The following is a 12,405-nucleotide window of genomic DNA, read 5'->3' on the forward strand; positions in this document are numbered from 1 at the left end:
AGTATGTCGTACTCGTGTTTACCAGATACAAAGTACTTTACCATAATTTCTTTATTTTCGCCGTGTAAGGAGCCAAAATGTGTTGTTAAAAGATTTAACATAACAATGAATCACAACCAAAACTTCAGTACGTTGTTTACACAACTTTTTTGAGATAATAGATTGATTTATATATTTTGACTTAAAATTCATGTTGGGGTACTTACACTGGAGGTTGCAACGGTCCCCATTCCCTAAAATGATAGTAAATATTTATTATTGAACACACTTTGAAAGAAAATATGACAGGATAAAATTCCAATTTTCCAGGACTACCAATACCTACTAGAAATTTTGCTAGTCCTGGATATCTGGATTCCTGGATTTGTTCAGATGATGATAATTATGATATCATTAGCTATTGTGGTGGAAGAAGACATCTTATTGAGCAAGAGCGAATGTCTGTTGAGGTGTTTAGTTTATGGATTTATCATGATAGAAGGAATCCCAAACCAAACTGAGGTTTAGAATAATTGGAATAGAAAATGAAACATGGAATAGAAAACGTAAATAGTAATTTGGATATCATTGAGATTGAAAAAAAATTTTTTATTGAGGTCAAAGTTACAACGTTGTTAATCCTTCAACAGGAAAGATTAAATACTTCCCTCGGCAGTTAAAGGAACAGAAATAGGACAAAATGACATATTTCATATTATCCAGGTGTCAAGTGATGCGAGAGTTAGGGATAGGGATCACCAGATTCACGGGGAAGAGAATATAGTTAATTCAGTTTTCTGCAAAACTCAATTTATGATTGGATTCCACAAATGGATGGCATATTTCATCTCCAGTAGAGATCTACAACCATCTCCAAACATGGAACCAAGTAATACAGATAAAAAAGTAAAAATCCTAAATGTTGAGAAAACAGCTATGAACAAAATGGTCATCTCATATTATGCCTTTAATCTAAATGCTTTATTTGCTAGTTTCAACACTTCGGGGGAGATGGTTGTCGACAAGGCGTTAAGCATTTCTGAACTTGACCGCATAAGCACTCAAATATTGGATGGAAATTGGAGATTGGTTCAGGGTTACAATTGTAGAACACTTGAAACAAGGGACTTTTTTTCTATGTTAATATAATTAATTGGGTTAACAAACATGGGTTCAAATCAACGCTTTATGAGGGATATATGTATTAGAACGAGGGATAATTAAGAAAATACATGCAAAGTTCTTGAAACGCGTATTTATTTAACTTTTAAAATGATGAAATTTCATACATATTATCATCCCTCATTTTGACTCTTGAAGGATGCAATTTTTAAAGTTCTTTCTTAGTGCCTGCTTGCACAATAAAGAGAATATGCAGCAAATATGCAGGTTGAATTTCAGACAGATAGGCAATGATTTGTATTAGTATACATACATATATACATTTGTAGGTACATACTTACAAATGTGAGGCAGGCAGTAGAACGACACTGCAAACAATATTTTGAACAGTTGTAAACGTTATCTGTAAGAAAAATCTAGAGCTCATGCTGAGGAGAATAATAAAGTACTTACAAGTGTTTCACAACTGCGTCCGATACACTAAAATCAATAAAGTTGTTATTTTGGTAATACGTGGTGTAACTCAAACATAATAAATTACCCTTTTGAACAATTGCTAAACATTTATACCTCTATTATGAATAGAAACATTCATTGGAAACAATTAAAAACAGAATACGCGCTTGGCCAAGATTCCGTGCCGTTGAGTGTATATACAGTCTAGATTTTAGTCCCATTCTACAGAAAAATATTTTCTTTTTCTTTTTAATATATTATGTACTTTATTACTTACTTTTGACATACAGACGTTTGTCATACCGTCGCACTAAAAATAGTTTTTCTTAGCATTAGTGAAAAATTGCCTGTATTTTGAACAAATATCTGCTAAATCTCTTAGTTGTGTATGAAAAATAATTAGACATTTCACTACACCACTACATATGAACAGTCTTACTAATAAACATTAAGTATGCATCCTATATACGCGTTATAGCTTATTCATTACTAATAAACGATGTATAGGGATTTTCAGACCTATTATAACAGTTGCATAAGTGTATGCCATTTTATACAATCCAGTCGGATGAGCTTGTTTAGAGTTTATATAATCAACAAATAATAATAACTGCTTCTTGTCGTGTCTCATCTCGTATTTTAATTCAGTGGTGGTACTAAGAGGTACCTATGTCAGAGAAGTAGTGGATTTGATCCGAGAAGACATATAACAAAGAAGGGTGGCGACTTCTCTGCAGAACTTCAAGTTTGTATAGCTGCGAGCTATATACAAACTCGAAGGCAGGTTATGGGCTAACTAGCTATTTGTTTACACCTGTACAAAATCCCAACAATGTGAAGGAAGAAAGATATAACAAAGCCCATATCCTTACCAGGAACCCTTAGAAAGGTGCTTCGGAATATGGAAGCAGCGGTTCCGGTGTTTGTTGCAAGGATTTAGTGTCTCTTTGAGGAATGCAAAAACTTAGTTGCTATTGTTGTACTGCACAATGTTAGAAGCAGCGTTATGTCCACAATTGCGATAGACTATCCGGAAACTGAGAACATGATACCCGAAGACATCGAGGTCCTAGAATCTGTAATACACATTCTTAGCCTCTTCAAAGACGTTACTGAAGAGATGAGCTCCGAAAAGATTGTAACAATTTCAGAGGTATAATAATATTGTAAATATTTATTATATTTTAGTTGTAATATCCTATTTTTATTGTGATTTTTTTTATTCCAAGTTATACGCATATCAAACGCACTTAAGAAGAATTGCCTTAAATTTTTATCTTCATCATATCCAGACTGTGTTCTGCGAAAGACTCAAATGCTTTTATGAAATTACCTCAAGATTTTCAGGGATTGTATTGAATTGTATAGTATTACCGGTTGATGTTAACAACTCCACAACTTACCGCGTAAACATTTTCAACTTTCAGTTATTGGGGAAAATCGTATTTTTGCCAAGAGCACAATTTAAGATCCTTGGTTCAAAAAATACGGATTTAAGAATAAGTATGCTTATGAAAGAGCGTGCACTAATTTAAAAGCCATGGTCGGACGAATTGAAATTATTAGGGGTCACACAGATCTTGCAGAGCCGTCATGTTCGTTACCACACCAAATCAAAGCTCAAACGAAGCATTTGGGATGAATTTGATGAACAAGTGGGTATTAATAATAATGAAAAACACAAATCAGACTGCAGGGGTATTATCGAAGTAGATAAATATCTCGAGGAACATTTACTGTAGGTACTGAAGCTCGGCGTGTCGGTACAGCTCGCCTCATTAGAAGTGGGACATTGTACTGGCTCAGTACAAAAAAGTGCGTCCTTTACAGGACTCAGTACAAAAAAGTGCGAGACAATACACAATATTATACCAATAGAAAGGGAGTATCCTCAATTAATGTGCAAGTTGTCTGTGACTCATGAATATTTAGAGAATCACGTATGCGACAGAGGTTTTACACCTGTACAAAATCCCAATAATGTGAAGGAAGAAAAATATAACAAAGCCCATATCCTTACCAGGAACCCTTAGAAAGGTGCTTCGGAGTACGGAAGCATCAGTTCCGGTTTTGTTGCAAGGATTTTGTGTCTCTTTGGAGGATGCAAAAACTTACTTAGTTGTTGTTGCTGTACTGCACAATATTGCAATGAAAATGGGAGAAAATGCGGAAATTCTTCAAATGTTAGAACCTGGCAATCAACCCCCACTTCATCAACATCAGAGACAGGCGGCAGACAATACTACTGGACAAATAGCAAGGCATTATTTATAAGAACACATTTTTAACAAATATTTCCTTAAAATAGAAGACCAAGTTTTTACTGAGAGTTTATTTGAGTTTCTAGTAAAATATTTTGTTGTTCTAAATTTCTTAGACGAAGCTCATTTTCTAGTCATTGGTAGATAAAATCATGTAAATATGAAAGAAAAATAGAAATGTGTGGCGCATTTAACGTTACTAGTGGTCGCCTAGAGGCCGAAATTCCACCAGATATGATTTAATTTACAATGCCACTTAACGTACGTTGAAGGATAATTTTTATTTAACTCAAACCCTTTTATAAAACTCTTTTCATATGAGACGTGAGAATATCATCGCAATGTCTATAGATTTTGACGTTTTGTCAAATACGATCAGATACTATGCATGTGTGTGTAATGTTTTATTTATTGATTTAATGTACTTTATAAGCATTATTTTTGAAAAATATTAGCGTTCTGCACTTTTCCTACACATAAACTATAAGTGTACCAAATTTTATGCTCCTACGTCCACGCAATTATCGTAAAAAGAGGTCCAAAGTTTTTGCATCACGTATTAATATATAGATAAGGTTTCGAAACACTTCCCAAAATGTTACCAGTAGTTAGTGACATATTAATTAAATATTTATACTAGGCCTATACACTGTTTATTAGTAAAGTACTGTATATGTAGCTATTCGCATCTTACCTATTGAATAAGTAATTATACGTTAAACAATTGTTTAATATATTTTTATTAGTAAGACTGTTAATATGTAGCGCCATTTGGATTGAATTCCATTTTACTCCATAACAGATAAACATATTCGGTATGACATTTACGAGTATTAGTGATAAAAGTTTGTCGAAAATATGAATATTTCAAAAACTTAAAAAATTCTCGGGGTGCTACGATTTTAGAATGAAAATAACATTTGTTTTATGAACACATACAGATAGACAGACATTTAATATAACATACGGCAGCTGTGCAGAATGGTCCATAGCACTATGATGAAAAAAAAAAACAATAATCAAAATGTACGTTTTTCCTATCACGATAATTATAATCAAATATAGACTAAGTTTACATTATAATATTGAAATCAATCACTCTGCAAGTTTAGTAGCTGATGCTCACTCCTGTTTCATGTGAGAAGACGCCTATGCTCATTAGAGGGCCAGTTATAGGCATGATGATGACGAATTTTTGGTGTCTGGCTTTTCCTCTTGGGCCTTTTTAATCTAGTACATTGCTATCAGATTTTAAACAATCTTTTTTTGGTCTAATCGAATTAACTGCGTTGTTTACGCTTACCTCCACTGTGGACAAATCCCCAACCGTCTGAAAAAATATATTTTTTAACTTGAACTGACTGACACTATTACATTATGGCCACCTGTACTGAATAAGGTATGGCGGCGCGTACTATCAGGGGCCTTAGTCTGCTATTATAATTGCTGCAAAATGGTCGATCATTGAGCAGTGCAAGAGGGAAGGAGCTATACAACCTACATAGCTCCGTGTCTAAATAGTAAATCCGAATATAATCGCCACAGCACCAAGTCTAAGTTCCTGGTCTATTGCTTTCGCGAAATGCATGGTTTGGCCGTTTTACTACTACCATATTTTGAACCATACGAGGTTTATGTAGTTTATACTTACAATTGAAGTTGAATTGAAGCCAACGGCCTGAAATGTATAAACTGCAGTTGTTTACTCATTTCAAATAAAACAAATTAAATGTGTATAACTAAATGTGTATACAGAATACAACTCAGTCAAGATTCTTTGGATAAAAAGTATCTTGTGTCAGTGTTCTGATTCTAAGCTTCCCCCCCATAAATTTTCAGGTTACTCTGTGCACTCCCTCTGAAGCATGTCGCACTCACAAGTCGATACTAGCCTATTATGCAAAAGTAATATTAATACAAGTTTAAAAATATATCTTGATGTACTTGGACTACTTGTACACGTCATATAATAGAGAGGTTATAATAATATACCCCGCCCGGATACATTAGCAGCCTTAGTAGGCCCATCGCCCCCATAGCCGATGATTTAATCCGGATGTCTAAAGTCGGGGAAGTAGCCGGAGAAAGTAGTTCCTATTTCCCATATCAATCCGACATGGGTCTCGTAAAAAAGTCAGCATACTCGACTATGATAAATTCTTCATATTTCTTTTTAACCCCCGACGCAAAAAGAAGGGTGTTATAAGTTTGGCGTGTCTGTCTGTCTGTCTGTCTGTCTGTCTGTCTGTCTGTGGCATCATAACTCCCGAACGGATGCAGTGATTTCAATTTAGTTTTTTTCGTATGAAAGGGGACTTATGTGCGAGTGTTGTTAGACATGTTTGATGAAAATCGGTTGAGCCGTTTTAAAGTTATGGGCGGTGAAAGTGGGGAAATCAGCCGAAGGTCTGCAAATATACTGGGATGGGGTCTCAAAAAATTTTTAATTTAACGTTTTATTATAAACAAAACATCTTGCACCAATGTAATCTTTAGCCTACTTATAGAAACAAAAACTAGTAATTAATAAGTCAAAAAATAAAAAGCGAACGAGCTTGACCTTAGATGTAATTTTTACCTTAACAAGAATCGAAATTATAGTAAGTATATGTAATATACTAAGCCTAATTTAACCTAACCTACCTATAAAAAGTATAAAATAAAAAAAAAAATAAAATTTAAAAAACCCCCGACATGAAAACTTAATTTCCCTTAAAAAATAATAAAAGAAACTTAATCTTAAAGTACCTAAGAATGTACTAATAATTCTTAAAAAAAATACGTCACGTTGGGGGACCGCATTCTTACGGACTGCACACCGCCGCGCCGCCCGCGCTATATTTCTATTTTCTGCGTTATAGTTAAGTACTTAAACATCAATTTACTTTAATGTTAACACCAAGCATGTGATACTTATGAACAAATCGTAGATAAGTAAGAAATAATTAGGAGCGGTCCCCCAACGCGACGTATTTTTTTTTTAGAATTATTAGTACATTCTTAGGTACTTTAAGATTAAGTTTCTTTTATTATTTTTTACTTTTTAAAGGGAAATTAAGTTTTTTGTACAAGCATTTGGGGCCATCATGGGCTTAGAGAGGTCAAGGAATGCTAGAATGACACTTGAATACGGGATAGCAGGAAATGTAGCTAATGTGTTCTTAGTTGCCGACATCCATTAGAGAAACTACACCCAACAACTGCAGTTTACCCCGACAGGGGATCCAATTGTCATTGCGGGCCAAAGTTCTGACACTGAAAAGGATGGATTGACCAAATTCATGGCGGCAAGAGACTGGGTTTTCACTGACTTCATGAAAAAGACCATCAGGGAGATGCAGAACGATTTGGTCATGTCAGAACTTAGTTGGGTACGATTGGCGAGTTTTTGTCACGCCATACCATAACTTAACTTGATTGTATATGTATAACACGTTATCAGAAACCCTGTTTAGAAGTCTGATTTTCAATTGTCCCCTTTTAAGGACTGTTTGGTTTAAGATACACCTGATAGATTATCAGTATTACAAACAGCTTGACAGAAATCAGGGCACAGTCCTTATCTATCAGATTCTCAGATATGTCTCCGGGTGGGGTATATTATTAGTATAGAAGTATAGATAATAAAGGTGTGTACCACCATAATAAAAGTGTGTAAGATCGTCGCAACGACAATCTAGCGCCGAAAGTTCACAGCGCCTTGCTGGAAATAGAGACAAACCGTTACGAGCACCGGCCCTGTCATCATCATCGGCCCTGTTATCATCAGCGGCCCGGCGGCTGGACAGCTCGCTCACATTCCGCGGATCCCGATGATACCGACAGATTTACCTATTTCCTTTAAAATATTTCAGTTTCCCATTAGGTATCGTTTGCCCTTAAAATAAATAAATCCCAGGGTCAAACTTTTTCAATGGTAGGCATCGATCTCAGAAAAGAGTGCTTTTCTCATGTCAAAAACAACATAAAGGGCAACCCCTTTCTCGAGTAGAATCTCCTAAAAACCAATATGTTTTAATGGCTTCTACAAATACTACTGCGAACATGGTGTATAGTGAAGCATAAAGGTAAAGAGTCGTTAAAATTAAAAACAAATATAAAAGAGTTAAGTTAAAGAAATGTAACAACACTAAGGGCGGCCGTACACGGACAGCTCGAGCAGTTAGCGGCTGAGCGAAATACACGGACCGCTCGAGCGGTCGGTGTCGACTGCTTGAGCTGTCGATGTCGGTTGTTGACCGCTCGAGCTATGCTACCCAACTGCTCGAGCAGTTGATTTTCTACCACAGTCGAGTCATGGATTCTGACGAGGAAGCACTGCTTTTGCTGCTTCTGCTCAGGCGGAAACAACGGCGACGACGTCAAAAGAGAAAATTTTGGGTTCATCCAATTTTGCAATTAAGAGAACAACATGGACAATTCCATCATTTGTTTATACTTATTTAGATCTCACTTCTTTTATAGGCGAAGCATTCCAATATTTTCGAACTTGGCAGCCTTTCACATTTATGTTTTGGGTGGGATTTCATTTATTTTTGTAAGGTTTATTTTCTTTTTTCTTATGATTAAGTTAGTTAAGAAAATGTCTCATTTATACTAATGTTCAGATTTTTGAATATGGACTATGCTTCTTACAAAGAAATGGACTAGTTTTTTTTATTAAATTTTTCTACGTTTGCGTGGCAAAGGAAATTTTTTGTTTTGTCATTTTGTATGCTGTCTTGTACGACTGACACGCTAGAGCGCATTTCCCATTCAATATCTTGTTTTTTTTTACACGTTTTCTATTTACTGATAAGCTTGCCAAGTCAGGGCGGTATAATGTACGTAGCCGGTTATATTCTATAATAGAACTTTCTTGAGCTTTAATTTGGCTAGGATCTAGGTTTATAAGATGTAACCCATTAATAGTTTTCACTCGGGACAGGGCTACATAGGCCTGTCCTTTGCTGAATATATTGATGATCCTATATCAAGCAAGGCGCTGTCAAGACTAAGGCCTTGAGATTTGTGGATAGTGATTGCGTATGCTAGACAAATAGGGAATTGTTCCCTGCGTACATATGCATTATTCAATATCTAAAACTTAGTATTTACACGCTCTAGTTCGTAAGTTAAATTATGGTTGAATTTAATTCGAATTTTTCTTGCCTTATTGTCGCTCTCGACGTCGCAAAGTATTTTTTCAATTACTCCAATCGATCCGTTGACGAGGCCTTTGCTGACGTCTATATTCTTACGTAGCATTATACGCGCCCCTATCTTGATAGTGATGACATGTTCTACCCCGGCTGTTAATGAAGAATCATCTTCATTTTTCTTCAAGGCTTCCCTAGCTCGCTTGTTTAGGTAACGCGGGCAGTCTATTTCATCTATGGCATTTAATTTTATTTCTGGTTGTTGTAGGTATACTTCTTAACATTGCATCGTTAAATTGATTGCACATGTTTTTAGTCGCGAACAAACAAACAGTGTTTTCAGGCATTTCCGAAAACAATTTTATTATTTTATTTTCGAAAGTGACTCACACTTGGCCGATTTCAGATTTTTACTTTACTTTGACCTCCTTAGGGGTATGAATTTACACCTTCATTGCAAGGAGCAAGAGCGTGACACTCAAGCCCACCAACTTGCGCGACTCGATCCTGAGTACAGGCAGGTGGAGCAAGAGCGTGACACTCAGGCTCGGTGAAGTGTTCGAGAAACTGTACAATACAGACTAATTGAGCAAGCTCGTGATACCTTATCACGACAGGAAATTCGGGCATATAATAAGGCATCCTGGGAAAAAAAACTGCTACAAAATATTACAAAAACATCAAAGAAGGTTTTACTCATCCCTGTATTTGTTGTGGAAGATTGTGGCATATAAATTCAATTAGAAAATTTTCCAAACAAGTCATTACTAATAAGTTTGGGGAGGAATTCGCTACGAGTACATTCAAGTTACCAAACTTAACCAGTAAAATATTTGGAGAATTCTGTGGTACCTGTGCAAAATATATCACTCAAGGCGGTGTTCCACGATTTGCTATTGTGAATGGCCTAGATTTTCCAGATATTCCTGACGTACTAAAACAACTAACGCCAATGGAAGAGAGGCTAGTAAGCCCTCGTCATGTGTTTTTAAAATTGTTCGAAAAGGTCAAGTGTTAGGTTTCCAATACGGACTTGTAGGAAACGTTATAAAAGTGCCCGTACAAATCAATAATATCGTTAGTTCACTACCTCGATCAACAAATGATGATAATGTAATTACTATAGAATTACGACGAAAATTATACTATAGGCATGGGCGCAAAGAACAAATTCGACCTGAATACGTTCGTCGAGCCGCACAGTACTTGGTGAATTGTGACTTGTTTAAGGAAAATGCAATAAACTTAAATGAATCTTGGGATGTTGAAGACGTTGACGATAATATAGACTGTACGTGTGATGGAGGTGTTGCAGACGGAGAGGAAGAACAAACAGTTAATCCGGGAGGTACCGAGACTCTATTAGATGACAACCAAGACGTAATAGTAATGGCTCCTGGCGAAGGTCACGTCCCCATATCGTTACTATTTGATAAAAATTTAAAGGAATTAGCGTTAATTAAAGTCCATTGTGGGATTAAACGTGACTTTAAAATTAAGTTGACTCATGCAGAAGTAATAAAATCGGAAATATCTCGATATAACCGTCGAGCAGTGCGACCAGACTACCTGTTTACTGCTCTAAAAAACAACAAATGATTACAGTAAAGAATAGTATATCCACATGCCTACGAAAAAAAACTGTCAAAGGCGCACCTGTTCTGGCGTGTAATATTTTGGAAGCTAATTATATAGATAATTTAGTCCAACACGACGACGGATATCGTGTTCTTCGGGGTGTAAGAAATTCCCCATCTCATTGGGAAGCCGAGAAAAAGAAAGTCTTAGGAATGACAATTCGGAGTGCCTTTGTTTTTTGTGACTCTATCTGCTGCAGAGACCAAGTGGACTGAACTTTTAATAATAATAAAAGAAATTGTCGATGGTGAAAAAATTACTGAATCCGATGCTAAAAGAATCACATATGAAACGAAGGCGCGCTTAATTCAATCTGATCTGTTTATATGTGCATCATATTTTGAAACCAAATTGAGAGAAATTCGCAAAACCTGGTCTTGTCCTGAAGGACCTTTTGGTAAATACAGAATTAGCCATTTTTATTATAGAATAGAATTTCAACACAGAGGTTCGCCCCATGCACACATAATGTTATGGCTTGAAAATGCTCCGATTTTTGTACCAGGAAATTCAGATACTGTTCAAAATGTAGTTAAATTTGTAGATGAAATTGTATCCTGTGATAGTAGCGAGATAATAGATGACCTTCTTCAACTTCAGACACACAAACACACCCACACGTGCAGATCTAAACCTGACAGACCATGTCGCTTCGATATTCCATTTTTTTCTATGGATTGTACCGTAGAATTAGTGGAACTCCCAAAAGATGACGCTTGTTATAAAAGAGTTAAAGATTTTGCTAAGAATATACAATTAATCCTACAAAGAAATAAAAACATTTGAAGAGTTTTTACACGTTTGTAATGTTACATATGACGATTACATTTTAGCTATTAGAAGTACTTTGAAAAGGCCGAAAGTATTTTTGAAGCGGTCTCCAAAAGATGTTTATATTAATTCATTTTCCAAGAAAATCTTAGAGTTACATCAGGCAAACATGGATGTCAGTACATCTTAGATCCATTTCTTGTGCAGTGTATATTGTAGATTATATAAATAAAGCGGACAAAGGAATGTCACGTTTGCTTCGAGATGCTGTAGAAGAGGTTAAAAAAGGAAAAAATAGTGTAAAGGAGTCTTTGCGTAGTATTTCTAACGTATTTCTAAACGCCAGTGAAATTTCTGCACAGGAAGCGATATATTGTATATCAGGTCTGCCATTGTCACGAGCTAGTGAAGCAGAAATATATTTAAACACTAGTTTACCCCAAGAAAGAGTACATATTTTAAAGAGTATGCAAGAAATTAGAATTATGAATAAAGATTCATCTGACATTTTCCAAAATAGTTTCATCGATTATTACGCCAAACGACCTGTCGCTTTAGAAAACATTAGTTTAGCTTATTTTGCAGCCTATTTTTATTATTCTAAACGTCGTACAAGTATATCAGCAACAGAACCAAATAACAGTCCAGATAGTAACTGTTCTCAAAACCACATAGATGAAATGATTGGTAACTGGTGGCCATTGCAAGACAATCTAGGATTTATAAGACGTAAAGCAAGACCAAGGAAAATTCGTTCGACTAAACACTATTTTTTTAAAGACAAAACGCACAGGAGGCTAAAGAAAAGCTTGATAAACATTATGGTGACTCTGCACCTTCGATTAGAACAGTTTATAAGTGGTTTAAAAATTTTCGGAGTGGCCATATGGGTACAAATGACGCTGAACGTTCTGGACGCCCTGTTGAGGTTACCGCTTCAGAAATCATTGATAAAATCCATGATATGGTGATGGATGACAGAAGAGTGAAGGTGCGTGAGATTGCTAGTGCTGTGGGCATCTCGAATGAACGGGTACATA

General features: G+C 35.8%; 1 protein-coding gene across 4 annotated transcripts in view; it reads right to left on the reverse strand.

Moving 5' to 3' along the window:
* LOC118269137 (keratin-associated protein 9-9-like) overlaps nucleotides 1-12,405 on the reverse strand; it is a 72,929-nt gene that overhangs the window by 51,074 nt on the left and 9,450 nt on the right. For all 4 annotated transcript variants that reach the window (XR_007707151.1, XM_050704479.1, XM_035584083.2 and 1 more), the window contains 7 exons: nucleotides 5,470-5,496; nucleotides 5,122-5,148; nucleotides 4,786-4,812; nucleotides 1,835-1,867; nucleotides 1,555-1,581; nucleotides 1,443-1,469; nucleotides 207-233 (listed from right to left, as the gene is read on the reverse strand). Coding sequence is in view for 3 of the 4 variants with exons in the window: in XM_050704479.1 (XP_050560436.1) it covers nucleotides 207-233; nucleotides 1,443-1,469; nucleotides 1,555-1,581; nucleotides 1,835-1,867; nucleotides 4,786-4,812; nucleotides 5,122-5,148; nucleotides 5,470-5,496 (195 nt within the window). In the remaining variant the exon portion in view is untranslated. The remainder of the gene's footprint in view (nucleotides 1-206; nucleotides 234-1,442; nucleotides 1,470-1,554; nucleotides 1,582-1,834; nucleotides 1,868-4,785; nucleotides 4,813-5,121; nucleotides 5,149-5,469; nucleotides 5,497-12,405) is intronic.

This window comes from Spodoptera frugiperda, chromosome 25 (assembly GCF_023101765.2).
Source record: "Spodoptera frugiperda isolate SF20-4 chromosome 25, AGI-APGP_CSIRO_Sfru_2.0, whole genome shotgun sequence".
NCBI lineage: Eukaryota > Metazoa > Arthropoda > Insecta > Lepidoptera > Noctuidae > Spodoptera > Spodoptera frugiperda.